The 22,404-nt window shown below is 43.6% G+C and overlaps 1 protein-coding gene and 1 long non-coding RNA gene across 4 annotated transcripts in view; one reads left to right on the top strand and one right to left on the bottom strand.

Moving 5' to 3' along the window:
• The window catches only part of CDKL2 (cyclin dependent kinase like 2), a 31,770-nt gene extending 21,179 nt beyond the window's left edge, over nt 1-10,591 (top strand). For 2 of the 3 annotated variants that reach the window (XM_080976796.1, XM_080976795.1), the window contains exons 12-14: nt 403-520; nt 1,889-1,995; nt 4,758-8,305. In XM_080976796.1, the coding sequence (XP_080832922.1) occupies nt 403-520; nt 1,889-1,995; nt 4,758-4,817 (285 nt within the window). In that variant the 3' untranslated portion in view covers nt 4,818-8,305. Of the gene's footprint in view, nt 1-402; nt 521-1,888; nt 1,996-4,757 lie in introns of all 3 variants that reach the window. The other variant, XM_080976794.1, reaches the window with a different exon arrangement.
• LOC308460643 lies at nt 8,365-16,937 on the bottom strand. The gene is made up of 3 exons (XR_013978677.1): nt 16,723-16,937; nt 13,031-13,147; nt 8,365-11,698 (listed from the first exon to the last, which is right to left on the bottom strand). It is a non-coding gene; the product is annotated as an uncharacterized lncRNA (long non-coding RNA).
• Nucleotides 16,938-22,404: the final 5,467 nt, after the last annotated feature.

Here is a 22,404-nt window from a genome sequence, read left to right on the forward strand (position 1 = left end):
GCTTTCTGCCTTTGGCTCGGAGGGGCTCAGAAGTTGAACATACCTGTGCTCTGAAAAATCCCTTATTTTGGCTGCTGATCCCTTATTTTCGAGGCCGCTGGTCCCTTATTTTCAAATCTGTAAGTTGACAGCTATGCTTTTGAATAGTATCTCTCTTGGTCCAGATCTCGTTTCCTGTCTGGAGCCTAGTATATCTGAATGAAACTCTGCTTTTAACCATTCCTGCCTTGGCCAGTCAGATGAGGGAGCCCAGAGATAGTGGATGTTGGTAATTTGTATAATCTTTGTATGTTATGGAAAGTGGCCTTTAAAAAGTACTAAATGTAGACCATGGATTAGGGTTGTTGTTTTTTAAAAGCAACGTTTTCTTCATGTTTTCGCCAATTAACGGCTTGGTAACAGGTCTCGAATGAAAACAACGTTCTTCAGACAAACAAGAAACGATGGGAGTTTTCCAAAACAGATGTACGTTTGCCAGAGCTTAACTACGGCTATCTCCCTGAACTCAAAGGGGTGGACGGTAAGAGTTCAGGATAGATATCCAACCAATTATGGGATCTAGCAGCTAAATAATAATGATACAGTGGTACCTTGGTTCTCAAACTTAATCCGTTGAAGAAGTCCGTTCCAAAACCAAAGCATTCCAAAACCAAGGTGCGCTTTCCCATAGAAAGTAATGCAAAACGGATTGATCCGTTCGAGACTTTTAAAAACAACCCCTAAAACAGCAATTTAACATGGATTTTACTATCTTACGAGACCATTGATTCATAAACGAAAGCAATAAACAATGTACTGTACTATAAAATAAATAAAACAGTATCGTAGATGATAAAAACTAAAATTAAATTTTTTCTTACCTGCGCTGATCATTGTCTGGATGGGGGGCTTTTATTCATTTCTGCCGTTGCAATCAATCAGTAACTGAACTGGGATCCACACAGTCACAAAAACAAATTAACTAAAAAAGCCCCAAACAAAAAAAAACGCAAAATAAATAGCAAAAACAAAAGCACCAAATATCAGCTCCAAATATCACGTCAGAACACTGCAACCAGAAACAGAAGGTTTGAATTACAATGGGGGAGGGACACAAATTAGCAGTGCAACAGGAAACACAGGGGGACTCAAAATGGAGCACGTTCGGCTTCTGAAAAATAGTTCGAAAACTGGAACACCTACTTCCGGTTTTGCAGTGTTCGAGTTCCAAGTTGCTTGTGAACTAAGCTGTTTCGAAAACCAAGGTACCGCTGTAATTTTTTTTTAAGAAATGGGAAAAACATGAACCTCGAATGAACTTTATGAAATTAGACTGACCATAGGAAAGTAAAAGTACGTATTTAAGTGTATGAAGTTTTGCCGTGCCCTTAGCCAGACACACAAAAGTTGTGAATAAGCAGTTGAGAGAAATGTGTTGTTAGATTCAGCTTTGATGTTTTACATTCCTGGGATAGTTCTTGGAATTACTGATGTGCTTCCAACTTGCACAGATAAGTTCATTCCAAAAATGCGCTAATTGATGCATGTGTACAAATGCTCAGCCCATAATGATCCACCCATCGGCTTGTACAGGAGTTGTGAGGAATCACGGTGCTTACCTGGCAAGAGTGATCTTTAGTCCAGGTTTTCCCATCCCTGCTTTTTGTGGTCAAACTTCTACAAAAAAAGGGCGTGGAAATGGGGGCGGAGCGGGGGGAACCAGCTAAGCAGATGTGAACCACGTTCAGATAAACGAACATAAATATCAAAATAGCTTTTAATGTTTGCGTAAGCCAAATCAAAAGAAAAATGTGTTAGGCTGCGAGCCACAGGAAGGAGAGACTACTTTCGCAAGAAAAGAATGACGATAAGATGATGTGAAAACAAATTGTCTTGCCTTCGTCCGTAGCTCGGAATTCCAGATTTCTGAAGAAAGAAAACAAAATTGTTTCCGAGTCTCGCATGCCGTCTCTCGCCACAATAGATCTTCAGAATCCGAGCCTTGCCCTGCACCAGGTACTAAATCGCTCAGAATGCATGAATGAACTTTATTACGGTCTCAAACCAGGATTAAAAAGCATATAGATAAAATAGCAGTTAGGATTTTTTTTTTTAACCGATAATTGTTAGAGCAAATGAGGACAAGGAAACAGGCATAGGATAAAACATCTGGATAAAATTCAAGATTAAACACGGATAATGGATGGATAAAAAACTGATAATTAAAACAGATAAGAACTAAAAACAAACAAGGACACGCAGTTAAAACAACTGTAAGAGCATAAGAACTAAAAGACTCGCAGTTAAAACAACTGTAAGAGGCTGCAGAGTAGAAGCCTCTTAAATAGAGGACACTCACAACATTAGAAACTGCTGTGCAGATATGGTTAAAACAGACAATTAAAACCAATGTACAACACTAAATTTAGCAACAATGTACAACAATAAACTGTCCCAGGGAGTTGACTCAGAATCACCCATGGAACCGAGTTTGGGGCTTTTCATGCCGGACTATTTTGAGTTGGGCGAACTCGCTCAGAGTTTGGGAAGGAGAGGGTAATTCTCCAGCTATTGAGCTAGTAAGTCATCTCTGTGAGATGTCTGTCTCCACAGTCCTCGGGGCTTGTAGGACGCAGGGTGTGCCTTAGAGAGGTGCCCAAGCCACAGAGGTCCAGGTTGAACCCAGTTGGCCCTTGTGCCATGTGACTCCTGTTGGCTTCTGGGAAACCACTGCTTCGAGACTCCACCGAAGTCTTGGGAATAGAGATGGCGATTTGTAGTGTTTTGATATGCCAACGTTCATTCTCCTTGCCCTGCCTTTTAGAAAGCAACAGAGCCTATAATTATAATAATAATTTATTATTTATACCCCGCCCATCTGGCTGACTTTCCCCAGCCACTCTGGGCGGCTCCCAATCGAGTGTTAAAAACAATACAGCATTAAGTATTAAAAGCTTCCCTAAACGGGGCTGCCTTCAGATGTCTTTTAAAGATAAGATAGCTGCTTATTTCCTTCACATCTGAAGGGAGGGTGTTCCACAGGGCGGGTGCCACCACCAAGAAAGCCCTCTGCCTGGTTCCCTGTAACCTCACTTCTTGCAGCGAGGGAACCACCAGAAGGCTCTCGGCGCTGGACCTCAGTGTCTGGGCTGAATGATGGGGGTGGAGACGCTCCTTCAGGTATAGAGGACCGAGGCCGTTTAGGGCTTTAAAGGTCAGCACCAACACTTCGAATTGTGCTCGGAAACGTCCTGGGAGGGACTTTGAGGGAGGGACTTTGTCAAAAGTTTTTTGGAAGTCTCTACTGAATCATGCATATCTACATGCTTGTAAAGCCCTAAAAGGCTTTGGCCCTGTATACCTGATGGAGCTCCTCCACCCCCATAATTCAGCCCAAAGTGGCTTTCTGGTGGTTCCCTCAGTGAGAGAAGCCAGGTTACAGGGAACCAGGCAGAGGGCCTTCTTGGTAGTGGCGCCCGCCCTGTGGAACGCCCTCCCATCAGATGTCAAGGAAATAAACAACTACCTGACATTTAGAAGACATCTGAAGGTAAGTTTTTAATGATGGGTGTTTTATTGTATTTTTAATCTTTTGTTGGGAGCCGCCCAGAGTGACTGGGGAACCCCAGCCAGATGGGTGGGGTATAAATAATAAATAATTGTTATTATTTTTAAGGGGGTGATGTAAAAGAAATTTAAATTCACAGGGAGTAGGTCTGTCTTTTTGTTTTGAGAATGAGATTTTTATTTTAAAATTTCCATAATACAGTAGAATTGCCGCTACCAAAAATGCATGTCAAATAAGTAGAAAATTGAGGCCTCTCTCAAAAGGTAATTATTAGCTCTTGCCACCCACAGAGGATAGTAGCTGATCCCAGTTCTCACCTGGGGTCTTTCCTTTCCCCTCCCAGCCTCTCACTTTGGGAGACCAACATTTCCCTGTCTCTCATCCATCTAGAGCTGTGGTGGTGAACCTATGGCACGCGTGCCAGAGGTGGCACTCAGAGCCCTCTCTGTGGGCACGCGCACTGTCGCCCCAGCACTGAGTGAAATGGCGATCTCAGCCCTTGTGCCATCTTGAAACAGAGCTGTAGGAGGCTGCTGGAGGAGCGCTTGTGCCCATGCACACTGCAAGTGTGTGTGTGTCTGTGTCTGACGAAGACGGGTAGTTGAGATTTTTGCTGTGCATAACGTGAGGGAATGCGAGAGGGCGGCTCTCTGTATGCGTGCGTGTGTGAGGGAGGAAGGGAGTGTGCGAGCCCGTGTGTTTGATGTGGATGTATGGAGGAGGGTGCCAGAGTTCATAAGTCCCTTTCTTAAAATGATTGTGTTGTCGCTGCTGCGTGTCTGCCGGCCTGCCAGCTACTCTCTGTGCGTGTGCGTGGTGGAGTGGATCCAGGCCAGCCAGGCATTGGCACCCAAAAAAAGCTCAACAACTCTGGGCAATCTCCCCCCCCCCTTATCTTAATTAGGAGCCCCCCCCCAACAGGGAGTGTGTTATGCCCAGAAAAATACAGTAAATTGCGGTGTTGGCACTTTGCGATAAATAAGTGGGTTTTGCATTGCAGTTTGGGCACTCAGTCTCTAAAAGGTTTGCCACCACTGATCCAGAGAGTAGGTCTATCAATGGCTATTAGCTGTCTTGTATGGCACTTCCATATTGAGAGATAATATTTTAAGAGGGCCTCTAAGTGGTTTATGGAAATACCTCTGAATATCAGTTGCCACAGACAGATGTGGTTTGATTGAAACCCAATTAAAATTTACTCAATTTGCAGGTATCTGGAATATCTCTGCAAGACGCTTCAGACTCCGCTTTCCCCAGAGTAGAGCATTAACGTCAAGTGAGACGGAAGGGTCTCGATCCTGCAAGTGTCTGCAAGTGCTTCTACACCCCTGTTGCCTTTTGGGAAGTGCAGAATCCCTTTGAGGAGGATATACATGGGAACAGGGGTGGGGCGTGTGTTTTCACCACATTCTAGGTAATGGCAGCAAAAGGAGACATACATTCCCAGTTTCTTTACAGTTGCCAAGGTGCTATAAGACTATAATGTATATAAAATGTCATCTGGATTGAATTATTTCAGTGCGTCTGGGAGAAGCGATACCAGTCATGGCAGTGTCAGGCTTTTATGAGTTTTAAGTACTGCCCGGCGTCTTTTTCCGGAAGAGGTCTGGGAGTAACGTAGCTATTTTTTCAGAATCCTAGTACAAATGTGAAGCGCTTCAGTGCTTGAATGACTCCCTGGCACTTGTTACACTTTCTCCAGGAAAGAGTCTTTCGTCACATGCAAATATTGTCAAGTGAGACGTGGAAATGTGTGTTTGTAAACTGCTAAACATGATGTGCTGGTTTCCTGCCTCAAACTCCCTCACGGGGAGTCTGCTTTTGTGTTTTGCAAACGTGCGTTTCTTGCTCGGTGGCGCTTTCCATTCTAGATTCCCACTGCGTAGACAGCAAACTCCCTTTCTGTATAATGTGCAGATCAAAGCCCTAAAAACTCAGCAACATTAAAAACGGCCTTTGCAAATTCCTCTTTCATCTGACGAGAAATGAATATTTCATACCTGCAGTATAGATATATTCATCCGTGAGGCCAGTGGTACAGGAGTAGCTTTGCCAGAAACAGCTTGCATGATGCTGCAATGTTAGATCATATAGTTTTTGCAATCTCTAAAGGAAAGAAAGGATTTTAACTGTTGTCAATGCTGACCTGTGCATGTGGTGGCTACAAAACAGATTACTTCTAAGTAGTTCTCCTCGGGTTCCCACTAACCATAGTAAGATGTGTATACTGATTGCTGCTCAGATTGTAAGAGTACCTGAAATCTTCTGTAGCAGTTATGTACGTCAGGAAGTCCTACACACGAGTAAGAGTCTGGCAGAGACACATGCCTGACTGGCATGTTCTCTCCCTCCTGGTTGGTTGTTCGGGAGATTCAAAAGCTTTCTCCAGCCCAAACATCACAGTGACTGATACCTCAGAGCATAGCTGTCAACGTTTCCCTTTTTTTAAGGGAAATTCCTTTATTCCGAATAGGATTCCTCGCAAGAAAAGGGAAGTTGACAGCTATGCCTCAGAGGCATCAGCACAGTTCAGGATCAGCAGAGTATAGGCAGTCAGCGTTCAGACTCAGTAGCACAGCATTTTGGCTAAACTACGTTTATTTACGTATACGTTTATTTCCCTATGTTTAGGGAAGCTTTTAATGTTTAATGTATTACAGTATTTTAATATTTTTTTGGAAGCCGCCCAGAGTGGGTGGGGAAGCCCAGCCAGATGGGCGGGGTATAAATAATAAATTATTATGATTATTATACACACTTGGAGCATCGTAACTCCGCTCCTTCCTCTTCAGCATCAGACAGCAAAGAGAAAGAACAAAGGACAAATGTCCTACATCACGAAAACACAGTCATAAAAACATCCTGTCTCCGTCACTCCCCACAATGTGGAATGAAAACATACACGGTCATGTGATAAAAATAATCCCATGACTGCAACACGGGGAATGAATCCTAACACTGTATACGTACATCTATGTTTCCTGGTAATATTGCATAGATTCAATTCAACAATTCAATTCCACACTTCTTGTGGACCGCTTAGACGTTTCATTATAATCAAGCGGTATATACATTTTGTTAGATAAATAAAAACATATGGAGTCACCCTTGTTCCTCATTTTCCCCTTCACTCATCCTAGGCTTGTAGCTCAAGCATGATGACCATTTTATCCTTGTCCTGATTTTTCTCATGGATATTTTTGTGTAAATTGAAATAAATGCCATTCGTGTGCACATAATCCAGCCATATAGAGGGAATTGTGCACATTTCCTGGTCAGTATGCATAATCTTCCAACAGGCCTTTTCTTAATAGCGGCATTGGGGGGGGGGATTTCCATCAGAATTGTGAAAGAGGGAGGGAAGGTTTAGAAGCTGTGCTGAAAAGAGAGCTGGACGTCGGGGGGGGGGGGGTTTAATATTTAGCTGGAGCCCCACCCCTCCTTGTTGCTCAGTTGGAGGGTACGATTGTAAGAGTGTAAGATTAGACAGGGGGCCAGATCACACACCAAATTAGGCTGCAGACTTCAGGCTGCAGATTACACACTTCTGAACAAGAGATGTAGGGAGGAAAGGCATGTTGTTATTATTATTACGGTAATTTTTATTGAATTTCTATACCACGCTTCATCTGAGGATCACAGGGCGGTTAACAATATAAAAACACAAAAATAGATAACAGTACCAATTTAAAAAAAAAAATACCCCTCTCCATAATTTAAAAAGGCCATAGATTGGCTAAGGCCTGGGAGAAGAGGAATGTTTTTGCCTAGTGCCTAAAGATATGTGACGAAGACACCAGCTCAGTGACCCTGGGGAAGAGTATTCCACAAGCCGGGAGCCACTGCAGGAAAGGCCCTGCTCTCGTGTTGCCACCCCCAGACCTCTTGTGGAGGAGGCACACAAAGAAGGGCCTCAGAGGATGATCTCAGGGTCTGGGTAGGTTCATATGGGGAGAGGCGATCCTTGAGGTATGGCAGGTTTTAGCCTTTTAAGGCTTTATAGGTCATGCTTCTTGGAGAATCTGCATACTGACTGGAGAATGTGTTTATAACCCAGTGAATGCACAAAATGCATTTGAGATATTCACTTTCCACAAAGCCTGTTAGAGATTATGCATGATGGCTGAAGAACGTATAAAAATGCAGTTGATTATATGCACATTTCCCAAGGCCTGTTGGAGATTATGTATGATTGACCAGGAAATGTGCAGAGCTCCCCCTTTATGGCTGGATTATGTGCACATTCTCCATGAGTTCTGGTGAATGTACACCCGCCCCCCGTCCCGGATAATGTGAATTGACAATAGGCCTTTCTAAAGAGCTTATCTGAGAAACCTCAGCCAAGAAGTTGGAAAACTCTTGTCTGTAAATAATCTGGATCTGCAAGTGCTTTTCTTTGTAGCTCAACCTTCTTAGCACGTTTGCAAGCTCTGGGCGCTGATGACGTTTTAAGTGTATAGATATGTGAATGCTATAAAGCACTGTATACATTGGTGGGATAATAATAACAGAACATGTAGCATTTTATATCTACAAAACAGATTTAAACTGGTTTGATAGTGATTCCTTCTCACCACCAGATAAATTGGGAACTGGAATTCTTTAGAGCGAATTCTCAACGCTGTACACAAGCTGCAGTTCCCAGTTCTTTTGGGGAAGCCGTGACGGTTAAACTGGTATAAAACCAATACATTTTTACAGTACAGAAATGTCATTTGTGTTTCCTGTTGGAGTGATCTTGTCTCCGCTTTTAAGAAACATGTGGATCATATTGCTATGCAGTCAAGTCATTCCACAAGCCGGCTAATGAGGCTAGCTTTAAATGAGCAAGCTGTGTTTTATTTTCTAAAGCTTCTTAGGATCTTAAACATGGAAGCTGCTTGCTTGACTACTTTCAAGGCGGCAAATTTGGAAAAACAAAACTGTACCTCATTTGTTCTCAGTATTACATTGTTAACGGTATGTTCCCAACTGTTTTTTTGAAAAGATAGGATGGGGACGCGGGTGGCGATGTGGGTTAAACCACAGAGCCTAGGAGTTGCCGATCAGAAGGTCGGCGGTTCGAATCCCTGCAATGGGGTGAGCTCCCGTTGCTCGGTCCCTGCTCCTGCCAACCTAGCAGTTCGAAAGCACGTCAAAGTGCAAGTAGATAAATAGGTACCGCTCTGGCGGGAAGGTAAACGGCGTTTCCGTGCGCTGCTCTGGTTCACCAGAAGCGGCTTAGTCATGCTGGCCACATGACCCGGAAGCTGTATGCCGGCTCCCTCGGCCAATAAAGTGAGATGAGCGCCGCAACCCCAGAGTCGGTCACGACTGGACCTAATGGGCAGGGGTCCCTTTACCTTATCGTGGTGCAGCCAAGTCATAAACCCAGCTTTCTTAAGATAATTGCTGCAAATACTGCCCAGCCTCCTGATTGGCCGCTCTTGGTAGAATTTAAACAAATATAGCTTGGGTTAGCTGACCAGAAAGCTCACATCACCACGCAATATGTCCCTTGTTCTACATTTCTGCTACTTTATTTTGTCTTAGGGTAATAGTCTCCGTTAACAAACTCATTTTTTATTGCAAATTTTAAACGATCTACGAATTTGCGGTAGCATTTGGTTTTATAATGTAACTTTGATCTCTGTGTCAGTGTTTATAGGCTTTTCCCACCAGGAACTATTGTTTTGCTATAATGTGCATTCCTTCAGACGTGACAGGGAAATTTGAATAATGCATGTCAAGGTTTGTTTATTAGGCATATTGCAAGAATGGTAACCCAGAGTGCCAGTGTGGTTGATATTTATGCTGGTTGAGTGGAATTGCTTTACCAAAAGAAAGGGTTGCACTAGTTGCATGTCACCGCACTTGACCTGTTCAACATGTGATCAACTCTTTAATCAACAACTTGATGGGTTAAACCATAGAGCCTAGGACTTGGTGATCAGAAGATCGGCAGTTTGAATCCCCACGACGGGGTGAGCTCCTGTTGCTCGGTCCCTGCTCCTGCCAACCTAGCAGTTCGAAAGCACATCAAGTGCAAGTAGATAAATAGGTACCACTCTGGCGGGAAGGTAAACGGCGTTTCCGTGCGCTGCTCTGGTTTCGCCAGAAGCGGCTTAGTCATGCTAGCCACATGACCCGGAAGCTGTACGCCGGCTCCCTTGGCCAATAAAGCGAGATGAGCGCTGCAACCCCAGAGTCTGTCATGACTAGACCTAATGTTAAGGGGTCCCTTTACCTTTAAGAACAAATAAAGGCAAATGCTAAGTACTAGCATGTTTATTGGAAGTTCTTCCTACCTTCTAGGACAGGCTTCCTCAAACTTGGCCCTCCAGATGTTTTTGGCCTACAACTCCCATGATCCCTAGCTAGCAGGACCAGTGGTCAGGGATGATGGGAATTGTAGTCTCAAAACATCTGGAGGGCCGAGGTTGAGGAAGCGTGTTCTAGGAAGTCATATCTTCAGTCCTGGCCCCTTTAACTGACATGAGCTATTGCCTCTTATTTTGAAAAGCATTTCTCACTGGTCTGTTAAAATGGGTGTATATTTTTAAATGTAATCTCCTATCACAGGGACCTTTTTATACTGAATTTTGTTTCGAGGTGGTGGTGGTTGTTTTTTTAAATTCCTGATGGCAACATGCTTTTTACATGTGCTGGATGTTTGTTTTTGATGCTGCCGTTACAGCTAATAAAAATCAATACTATTTGTGCCAGAAATAACTTTGCCTTCCTTGTGGAGTGGGAGGAAACTTCCTTTGCCAGGTGAAACGTCTGTCATGATTTAAGGTGAAACCTTCAGTATATATGTAATAAATTCTGTTTAACTCCTTTGTGGATTGTAAGATGTGCTTATTCTACACCTGAACCCGCTCCAAGGTGACATGAAGTAGCATCATCTTTATACAAATATATACCTCTCCCCTCAAAAGTGTTACCACAAAAATACCATTTTGACTTCAACGCTTGCTTAATAACCTGTAATTTCTGAGCGCTGTGGCTTTGCAATGTTCAGACATGTACATCACATTCTTGTAAATAAAAGCCTTAATCAAATTTCTGTCTGGCTTTGATCACTATTTGGATAATTTATCCAAAAGAACCTGTGTTGCTAAAGGAACAGAATCCATTTATTTGAGCAGCTTGCAGTCCGTTCTGTTAGAATACGCAGCACGGTGATTTGACAGCGGCTGTTTTGACATCAGCTCTACATGATAAGAATGTGTAGATTTCAAAACCGCAAGTATTTTCACAAGACTATTTCCGCGTAATGATACAGTGTCTAAAAGTCCTGATAGGTTTGGACAAGCATCTCAGTTCTTCCTCTGGCAAGGAGTTGCCCATGTATGCAAACCCAAGCCTCAAATAGATTGTTGTGGTCTCGTTTCCAACTTCTGATTTCAGAAATTCTGAAACTGGGCAAGACCAGGGGGCAGAATTGGTGAAATTCAGCACGAGAGAAGCCAGTAGCGAAAAACCAAACTCATTCTATTTGCCTCTTTACCAGAGATCAAACCTTACAGAATCCCAGATAGTTTCCTTATAGAATTTCAGATTTCTGGGAGAAACATAACCGTTTGCTACGAAGAACCTTTTCCAACTCCATCCGAAAGGAATCTTGCTCATCTGCTTGTTCACAAGTAGATCTTTATCCTAGATTCACAAACTGGGCAAGCTCACCTGCAGATTTGCCCTTTTCTGCTAACCTGTTTGCAGGCTTAAGTCCAGGATTTAAATTTGTTGCTTTAAAGTGTTCTCTGTTGTGGTTAAGGGGTGCGGGGAGTTAGTACTCCTTGATCCCACAGGGAGTCCTTGCTCTTTCTTTGTCTCTTTTCCTTCACTTCTCTTCCGAGGAGTCCTCACTTTGGGATTTGCCATTCCACAAGGGGTAATGATAACGGGCATGTCTGTTAAAGGGAACGAAAGCACGATAGAAAGTGGGCTGTCTGGGTAGGTAAAAAGGCCTCCAATATATCAGCCGAGGTGCGGCCGCTGCCGCCACAATACGGTGAGTATTCGCCTTCCTGGTTTTTGGGGTTGTGGTTCTTGCTTTGGTGGTCGGCGATGTTGGTGTTGTTAAGGGTAAAATTTGGCAGTCGGTTTCCTCCCTGTCCAGCCTGCTGAGCCGCGGCACACCAAAGGCGCTGGACCGTTTTGTCAGCCCTGTTGGAAATGGAGTTAGTTAGGAAAGTCGGATACTATTTGAACATTTCTTGCAGATTGCGCCAACAACAGATAGATATATTATTATATTACATTACATTACATTATTATATTATATTATATTATATTATATTATATTATAATATTATATTAGACGCGGGTGGCGGTGTGGTCTAAACCACAGAGCCTAGGGCTTGCCGATCAGAAGGTCGGCGGTTCGAATCCCCGCGACGGGGTGAGCGCCCGTTGCTCGGTCCCAGCTCCTGCCAACCTAGCAGTTGAAAGCACGTCAAAGTGCAAGTAGATAAATAGGTACCGCTCCAGCGGGAAGGTAAACGGTGTTTCCGTGCGCTGCTCTGGTTCACCAAAAGCGGCTTAGTCATGCTGGCCACGTGACCCGGAAGCTGTACGCCAGCTCCCTCAGCCAATAAAGCGAGATGAGCGCTGCAACCCCAGAGTCGTCTGCTACTGGACCTAACGGTCAGGGGTCCCTTTACCTTTACCTAAGCATATACAGGATTACAGGATTAAACTGTTCTTAACCTGAAGCACCACTTTAGCTAATGGGGCCTCCCACTGCCGCCACTCCGCTGGAGCACAATTTCTGTTCTCATCCTTAAGCAAAGTTCTTAACCCGAGGTATTATTTCTGGATTAGCGGAGTCTGTATCCTGAAGCGTATGTAACCTGAAGCGTATGTAACCTAAGGTACCACTGCATTGTGAAAACATTTTTTCAGTGGTTTTGCTTCTTCCACCGTCTAGACAATTTGCTCTCTCTGTAATGTAATAAAAGTGAAGACTATCCATATACCGTGTTACAGTTTGTATTCTGGAGTAACTGTATTCCAGAATAGACTTAGCCTGTGCAGTCTGTAGGGTAAAGGTAAAGGGACCCCTGACCATTAGGTCCAGTCATAGCCGACTCTGAGGTTGCGGCGCTCATTTTGCTTTATTGGCCGAGGGAGCCGGCGTACAGCTTCCGGGTCATGTGGCCAGCATGACAAAGCTGCTTCTGGCAAACCAGAGCAGCGCACGGAAACGCCTTTACCTTCCCACCAGAGTGGTACCTAATTATCTACTTGCACTTTGACGTGCTTTCGAACTGCTAGGTTGGCAGGAGCAGGGACCGAGCAACGAGAGCTCACAGTGGCAGGGATTCGAACCACCGACCTTCTGATCGGCAAGCCTTAGGCTCTGTGGTTTAATCCACAGCGCCACCCGCGTCCCTCATAGTCTGTAGGGAAGACTTAGCCTATAAATTTCCCCGAAGTGCTTGTTGTTGGCCTGTAAAGGACATCCACACGTTTTCCTTATTTCATTCTCATACTTACTTCTTGGTCCACATCCCACTGGGAACTCAGTATTGTCAATGCGCTCATCATCTGCCGTGGGCTGCTCAACCGTGACATCCTGGTTTTCTTCACCAGAGAAAAGACTTGAATATTTTCCTAGAAAGATTAGAGCCTACACTAGTTTACTGTGCCAGGAAAAGCACGCAGACACCATGACGTGCCCATTTTGCCAGTGCTTTTAGCCTCAGACTCTACAATAGGGGTCAGCAAACTTTTTCAGCAGGGGGCCCTTCCACTGTTCCTCAGACCTTGTGGAGGGTCGGACTATATTTTTTTGGTGGAAATGAACAAATTCCTATGCCCCGCAAATAACCCAGAGATGCATTTTAAACAGAAGCACACATTCTACTCATGTAAAAACACCAGGCAGGCCCCACAAATAACCCAGAGATGCATTTTAAATAAAAGGACACATTCTAATGTAAAAACACGCTGATTCCCGGACCGTCCGCGGGCCGGATTTAGAAGGCGATTGGGCCGGATCTGGCCCCTGGGCCTTAGGTTGCCTACCCATGCTCTACAAGGAGGAAAAAGTGTCTGCATCTCAGTCATACACAGTGGTTCAATGAGGCAGGAATTGTGCCATCCCAGTATTTTGCCCCCCAGCAGGAGCAGAAATTCCATTTATCTGCAAGAGTGTTGTAAGTCTCGGAGGAAAGAGGACAGACCTGGGCTGCAAACATGATGCTTTTTTTATATATAGGTAGGCTAGCCTCAGACAGTAGCTAGCTGATGGATGTTGACTTACATTATGGATGTACAGTACGTTCTGTATTATTTTATGAATACTATTGCTACGTGTTTGCCCTGGCCTTTGGCTGGAACAATAAACTTAGGAACTGAACTGAACATACTAACACTGTCTACATGGCAATTCATGCATTTACAAATTCTCTATAGGAGTCTGGCTATTGACTCTCTTCAGGGTAAGGGCTGTCACCAGAAGCGGCTGCCTTGCAAAATTTACCACACGCAGAAGCATGGGCATAGCTGGGGGGACAGTGAGGGGCATCTACCCCCCCCCCAAAATCAATAGGTAACAGGTTCTGCCGCCCCTCCAAAAATCCTGGTTACACCCCTGTGTTTCTGGTGCTCTCAGATTAAGAACTGAGCTATGTGAGGAGCAATTAGGTGTCTAGCCTGCATAGAATTGCGGTGGATGCTCTAATCCTGTGGTTCTCAACCTGTGGGCCCCCAGATGTTGTTGGACTACAACTCCCATCATCCCTGAGCTCTGGCCTTGCTAGCTAGGGGTGATGGGAGTTGTAGTTCAACACCTGGGGACCCACAGGTTGAGAAAGGCTGCTCTAATCCCTTCATCCCGGTATTTCAAAGGGAACATGTGCCTTGTGATCACATTGTCCATTCTGCTACAGCGTTTTCATAGAAGATGGTACATTACAGAATATAGCTTTCGGGCAAAGGACAAAAACTGTCTCTCCAAAGCTACCCACATTTCTATAGTGCTTCAGTATCTGTTTTCTTTGTGGAATTTGTATTTAAGTCGCTCAGCTGCACTTCATGCTAAATACAGACTCCTGGTGCCACGGTAGTTGGGTATAACCTGCTATTCACCAGCCCATGGAAGTAACACTCAATTATAATTATGTGGATAAAAATTATGTGCCAAAATCTAGAAAGAAAGATGTCAGGAGCATTTAAAATTTACATCCTTGAAGCAAGCTCACGTCAAATGCATTAAATAATGTGGATTTGCCTGAATCAGCGAAGCACACCAATTTTGTTGTTTGAAACTTTGCAGAATGAGCTTTGATGCACAGAGTGTAAATACCTGGGAAACTAACATCCTTTAAGAAAAATAATAGGCTGATTATGAACAGCACCTGTAGCTGCTCTGAGGGTGACCAGGTGACAACAGAAACACCCAAATTCATGCATCCATCAGTAAACTTCTATGGGACCAGATCTGTCTAGAATGCCATTTTGAATATACTTACGGCAAACTGAGGCATGAGGTAAATTGCATGAATGTATTTTGGCTGCAAGCCGTATTAAGTTTTTTGCGCTGCTCGTTTTAACTGTTGTCTGCAATATGTTACTGTACTGCTTTAAATTGCTTTTATGTGATTTTATGGCCATGAAATGCACTGGGCTCCCTTTGGGCAGGAAGGGTGGGTTATACATTTGAAATACTGTGGTAAATAAATAGTATACACATGTTACGTAAATAGCAGCCGTGAGAAAGCCTAAGCAGCCTTAGGACTAGAGAGGTGGGGAAGGGGGATAAAAACCATCTTCCCCAGGCTGCTATTTCCAGTTTTGGGCAAGTCTCCACTGGTACCGATGGGAGCTGCTATAGAAATGTAGATAGTTTTCGAGAGCCAGTTTTTGTCAGGGTCATGGCAGGGGCAATAAGTTGAGCTTTCCCACCTTGCGGAGCCCAGAGATTGTCTTTGCTTTCACACAATGAACACTTCATCAAGTTTTGCTCTTAGTCCCAGACTCATATGCCATTTTGTGCAGCTATCTATGTGCCACTGTCATTTCTTGAGATCCACTGCAAACATCTATTTCCATATTAAGCACATGAAAAGCCAGTGTGACACAGTGAGTACAGGCATGGGCGGGGAAGGACCTGTGTTTGAATCCTGCTCAGTCTCGTGCTCACAGTGTGACCTTGGTCCAGTCACACTCACACACATGCTCTGTCTAAATAATAAAAATGAGAAAACCCGAAGGACGTTGTCCTGGACTCCTTGGCAGAAGAGTCTTTATTTAAATCAAACAAAGATTTGGCAAGCATTCTTGCTTTTGGTCTTTGTCAATTGAGCACATTTTTAAATGCTTTGGGTTAGCCAGTCTCTTAAATACCATTTTATACTGTTTTTTAAATGGTGTCATGCTTTTATTGTATATGTGTCAGTACAACACCTTGTTATACATTACGAATTGAGGGACTATATCAACACTTATATAAATGAGTAGACAAAGTGTCCTTCATTTCTAAATTTCCCCACAAGCAACACCTCAACATTTACTAGAATTGCCTATGTAATAAGCTCCAAACAAACTAGGCCAGCTTTAAAGATCTCTCAAATGAGACAGATACTATCTTCACATGTTAACACCACAAAACTTCCCTAGAACAACCTGATATTTGACACAAAATAAAAAAATTCCTTCCAGTAGCACCTTAGAGACCAACAATGTTTGTTATTGGTATGAGCTTTCGTGTGCATGCAAAACACGAAAGCTCATACCAATAACAAACTTAGTTGGTCTCTAAGGTGCTACTGGAAGGAATTTTTTAATTTTGTTTCGACTACGGCAGACCAACACGGCTACCTACCTGTAACTACTGATATCTGACTGTTTAATATCTGCGAAGAAATGGAGGCAGTGAGAGATTTTACTTTCTTGGGCTCCATGATCACTGCAGATGGTGACAGCAGCCACGAAATTAAAAGACGCCTGCTTCTTGGGAGAAAAGCAATGACAAACCTAGACAGCATCTTAAAAAGCAGAGACATTACCTTGCCAACAAAGGTCCGTATTGTAAAAGATATGGTTTTCCCAGTAGTGATGTATGGAAGTGAGAGCTGGACCGTAACATTTGCTGTACAGCTGTCCCTCATGCATCACTGTACACACATATGCTCTTGAATTCTGAATTACAACTGAAAAAATATCACAAACCACAGAAGACTTACCTTCCACAATGGACAGAGCTATCCAGAAAGTCAGCCACCTGCAGGAGAAGCCAGCGGTTTGCTTGAGAGACATTTTCTACGCTCTGAGCATCTCAGCAGCCCTGCCTTTAAGAAGAGGGGATGAGTCAAGGCCTGGCACAGCTCTCCGCTGGATTAGTTTGCAAAGTTTGCAAAGTGGACCACAAGGTAAAGAGCGCTGCCTTCCTGCTTTGAATCAGAGTCTTAAAGAGCAACCCCACCCCACCAGTTTTGTCTGGATAGAAATTTTTTTTGAAGCGTGTTCCAGGAGGAATGTTTACATTTATCGAATACCTCTGTTTTCACCTTGGTATCAGAGAACGGGATGCTCTAGAGAAAGAGGGCAAATGGCTGACAGCTTAATTTGAGGCTCCACCAGCCAGACCTTGTTGTTCTTGCAGTTTAGGTCAAGGGGAGTCTGTAACCTGGGGCAGCAAGTTTCCTAAACTCCATTCAGGAGGCGCCCGCCCCGTGGAATGCCTTCCCATCAGATGTGAAGAAATAAAAATCTACCGTATTTTTCGCTCTATAAGATACACCAGGCCACAAGACGCACCTAGTTTTTGGAGAAGGAAAACAAGAAAAAAAATATTCTGAATCTCAGAAGCCAGAATAACAAGAGGGATCGCTGCGCAGCGAAAGCAGCAATCCCTCTTGCTGTTCTGGCTTCTGGGATAGCTGCGCAGCCTGCATTTGCTCCATAAGACGTACACACATCTCCCCTTACTTTTTTGGAGGGAAAAAGTGAGTCTTATAGAGCAAAAAATACAGTACTTGACATCTGAAGGCAACAGGGAAGTTTTTAATGTTTGTGGGTTTTTTGTGTTTCAGTACATACCCAACTCCCTCAACCATTCCTCATAAGCCTTGGTTTCCCGACCCTTAATCCTCTTTATGGACCTGTTCCACATCTGCTATTGGGTCCCCGGAGCACAGATTCACACAAACAACCTTGCAGGATACAACAGGGTTTATTTGAAATGCATATGCATAGCAAAGGTGCAGCGCAATAAGCTCGCGATCTGCACTCTCAATTCTGAGCGTGCCAGCTTTTTATACATTTGCAGAATACAATACCACCTGATTTCTTGTAAACCACCTGATTTCTGGGAAATCGAAAGTTATAGTAAGTTTCTATTTCCTTACATGGGCATCGCCCCCCTCCATCCTGCAATGGCCCCACCGGCCCCACCACGCCACGTGGATTCCTGAGTCCTCCTTATCTCTTTACAACCTTGAATAAACATTTGAGAGGCCCCTCAATGCCAACCTTGGCTGTTTAGGTTGTGGGTGAACATATCAGACAACATAGAGATTCTTCAGACAGCTCTTGTTTATTCACAGGCCCAGAACAGAACCGAACTGAAGGGTTCAGCCAGCCTGCTTATATAGAGCTCCAGTACAGCGTAACTGTAACAACTTTCTAAAACTATCCAATCACTGAACGTCACTTTCGATCCCTTATTTGCATAACTATCTACAGTATCCCCCTGCTGGCCCAGGGTGAGAACTTCAGTACATAACATTGGCAATGCCAGCGGACCTCTCCTTTCTCAGAAAGGCCGTGGGGGGGGGGGTTTCCTTATGGCCCTACAATCTTTGTCACCCTCCTCCACACACTCCAGTTTCTCAATATCCTTCTTAAATTGTTTACCCAGAAGTATGCACCTCTGTATTTAATAAGCCTGCACCCAGGCAAGCAGGTACATAGGATTGTGTCTAAAATACTGTGCAACTCTTCCCCCCCCCCCATTTTTTTTATTCATTTTATAACACAAATGAACAACATAAACAAAAAAACAAACAATACAAACAAATTCTTGTCTTATCCTTATTTCTTCTAAACATTGTTAGGTGGGCTTCCCCAAGTCCCCCGTATCTGATTTTCATTTTACCTCATCTTTAGCAGTTTACATATAACATAATTTTTAACCATTTTTTTTAATCACACTTACTTTTACCATAAAAATCTTCACAATTTATCCCTTACAAATAATACAGTTTTAAAATACACTATCTTCTACTTCTAACCCTACAGCCTATATCCACTTCCAAAGCTATTCTAAGATTTAAATATTAACATATTTTTTTCAAGTATTCTTTAAACTTCTTCCAATCTTCTTCCACCTCTTCTCACTGGTCTCAGAGTCTCCCAGTCAGTTCGGAAAGTTCCATATAGTCCATCATCTTCATCTGCCATTCTTAAAAATACTGTGCAACTCTTATTTGGGCTAATCTCAAAATGGCAGGTGGCTTGTGTTTCTGGGATCTACTGCTAGCGTTCTCCACCATACATGCTTAGGTGCAGATGATGCCTGTATATGGTATATAGATAAATGAAAAGAACAAATGGATGAATACTTTCCATCATTTTCTCTTTGAGTAACACCAAGCAGGAAGTCGTTGCTGAAACAGAGGCTTTTACGGTAATTCCTTTTTGCTGCGACTAAATTGTGCTTCAGTCCTGATGGCTTAGTAGTATGCCATTTCTTAATTCCCCAGGTGCCCTGACTGAGAAACTGAGGAAACACTGGCCAGCAATGACTCACATGCCGTCTAGTAGTTAAAAGCTCAAACCTATGAATGATACATGATGAGCGTTATTTTCCACCACAGTGCTGGTACCTAATGCATTAAAGGATGGTTGCAGAGATCTAGTATGATGGCTGCTAGAAATTTAGGGACAGGACAGGAAATATTGTGAGTTTTCCCTTTTTAAAATTGGTTTAGACACACAAAATATAAAGAACAGGAACAATAAACACAGAATCATAGCTGTCAACTTTTCCCTTTTCTTGCAAGAAATCCCATTCGGAATAAGGGAATTTCCCTTTAAAAAAGGGAAAAGTTGACAGCTATGCACAGAATCACAAAGGGCGAGGTAAAAAACAGAAGCCCATTCAGCGATTCTTACCACACTATGTAGTTGTTACTACATTGCATCTTTTAAAAATGTTCATTACAGGCATACAAAGGCAGCAAATACCAAATAATACTGAGGAGGAGATCTTTAACCTAGGACATCTGTTTTTCCTTGGACTTCGGTTGATCCAGATATGTGTTTGCACTCTCGTAAAGAAAGCTCACAAGCCACTATCTGACATTTTGAGCCATTTCTCCTCCTTCTGTAAACACAGAGATAGGCAAGGTGGCTCACTGTTACTCCGGCTTGGTGTGGCAATGTTCCTGCGGTGGCGAGAGTAGCAGCGCATAAGGAAAAGCGTTTGTCTGTAGTTTAAAGGTGCTGGGAATTGTAGTTCCGGGAGGGGTAAACTATAGCTCCCATGATTCAGGGTGGGGGCGTACACAGTCTCTGCCTGTCCATTTCCATTCACTCTCTGGTGCATGGTCAATGGGCAGCCTTCCCCTCAAAGTCCAGGTGCATAGCGGTTGAGGCAGACAATCCTACAAGCACTTCTCCCCTTCCCCAGGTACAACAATAATGAATTAAATAACAACCCTTTTATGAGACCCAAATTCAACTCCCCAAGGCAGCCACCTCACCTTGCCTTGGGTTTGTGAGGCTAGACCTCTCTCTCACTCTTTGACCTTAAACCAAATAATAATAATAATAATAATAATAATAATAATATTTATATCCCGTCCTCCCCAGCCGAAGCCGGGCTCAGAGCAGCTAACAACAGTAAAATAATACAACATTCTAAAATCAGTTCAAATCAAATTAATGGCAACCATTGGGCTAGAGTTCTGTGAAGATTGCCAAAGGAGGGGGTCAGACTGTGCCCTGGCCAAAGGCCTGGGGGAACAGCTCCATCTTGCAGGCCCTGCAGAAAGATGTCAAGTCCTGCAGGGCCCTAGTCTCTTGTGACAGAGCGTTCCACGAGATCGGGGCCACAGCCAAAAAGGCCCTGGCTCTGGTTGACGCCAGCCTAACCTCCCTGTGGCCCAGGACCTCCAAGATGTTTAGGTCCTCCATTGGACATACTAGGAGAGGCGATCCCGTAGGCACGAGGGTCCTAGGCCGTATAGGGCTTTAAAGGTTAAAACCAACACCTTAAACCTGATCCTGTACTCCACCGGGAGCCAGTGCAGCTGGTATAGCGCCGGGTGAATGTGATCCCGCAGCGAAGACCCCGTAAGGAGTCTCGCTGCGGCATTCTGCACCCGCTGGAGTTTCTGGGTCAGTCTCAAGGGCAGCCCCATGTAGAGTGAGTCACAATAATCCAGTCTGGAGGTGACCGTCGCGTGGATCACAGTGGCTAGGTCAGTGGCTATATCATATTCTTAAGCCCCCTGTAAACTGCTAACTTTCCCATTTGATTCCACATTAATAAGGCCATATGGACAATTTAACATTCACAAGTTGCCTGGTGCAGATGGTATCCACCTGAGAGTCCTTAAAGAACTCAAATGTGAATTGCTGATCTTCTAGCAAAAACATATACAGTGGTACCTTGGGTTAAGTACTTAATTCGTTCCGGAGGTCCGTTCTTAACTTGAAACTGTTCTTAACCTGAAGCACCACTTTAGCTAATGGGGCCTCCCGCTGCCGCCGTGCCGCCAGAGCACGATTTCTGTTCTCATCCAGAAGCAAAGTTCTTAACCTGAAGCACTATTTCTGGGTTAGCGGAGTCTGTAACCTGAAGCGTATGTAACCCGAGGTACCACTGTACTTTGTTCCTAACATCAGCCTCCATACCTGAGGGCTGAAAAGTGAGCAATGTGACACAATTTTTTAAAAAAGGGAACTAAGGGGATTCAGGTAAGTACAAAATAGCTAGCTTAACATCTGTTTGGAGAAAGCTTTATTAAAGATAAAACTACCAAACATATAGAAGAACAGTTCTTGCTGAAGCAGAGTCCTGTCTCACTACCGTCTAGAGTTGTTTTTTGGTTTTTTTTTAGACTATGATCAAACAGAGAGAGATGATCCAGTCAGCATTATATATTCAGACCTGTGGTTCTCAAAGGTTGTGGTGCGCCACACTGATGTGGCAGGAGAGGATGGCGATATGGCAGGAAGATTCAAGGATAATATATTTTGGGAATGACTCATGTTCTTATGTAGCTGCATTGTTTTATACTTTCTAGGTGTCCCATGATCATATTATAAAGTAGTTGTGTTCTATGCTAGCTATAAATAAATAGATAGATGAGAGAGAGAGAGAGAGAGAGAGAGAGAGAGAGAGAGAGATGATAGACAGACAGATAATAGATATACAGGTGAAACTTGGAAAATTAGAATATCATGGAAAAGTTCATTTATTTCAGTAATTCAACTTAAAAGGTGAAACTAATATATGAGATAGACTCATGACATGTAAAGCGAGATATATCAAGCCTTTATTTGTAATAATTGTGATGATCATGGCGTACAGCTGATGAAAACCCCAAATTAACAATCTCAGAAAATTAGAATATTAAATGAAATCAGCAAAACAAGGACTGCAAATAGAGCAATATTGGACCTCTGAGAAGCAGGCATATGTACTCAGTACTTGATTTGGGCCCCTTTTGCATCAATTACTGCCTCAATGCGGTGTGGCATGGATGCTATCAGCCTGTGGCACTGCTGAGGTGTTATGGAAGACCAGGATGCTTCAATAGCAGCCTTCAGCTCTTCTGCATTGCTTGGTCTCATGTCTCTCATCTGTCTCTTGGCAATGCCCCATAGATTCTCTATGGGGTTCAGGTCAGGCGAGT

Source organism: Podarcis pityusensis (assembly GCF_964106645.2).
Source record: "Podarcis pityusensis genome assembly, chromosome: 13".
NCBI classification, from domain to species: domain Eukaryota; kingdom Metazoa; phylum Chordata; class Lepidosauria; order Squamata; family Lacertidae; genus Podarcis; species Podarcis pityusensis.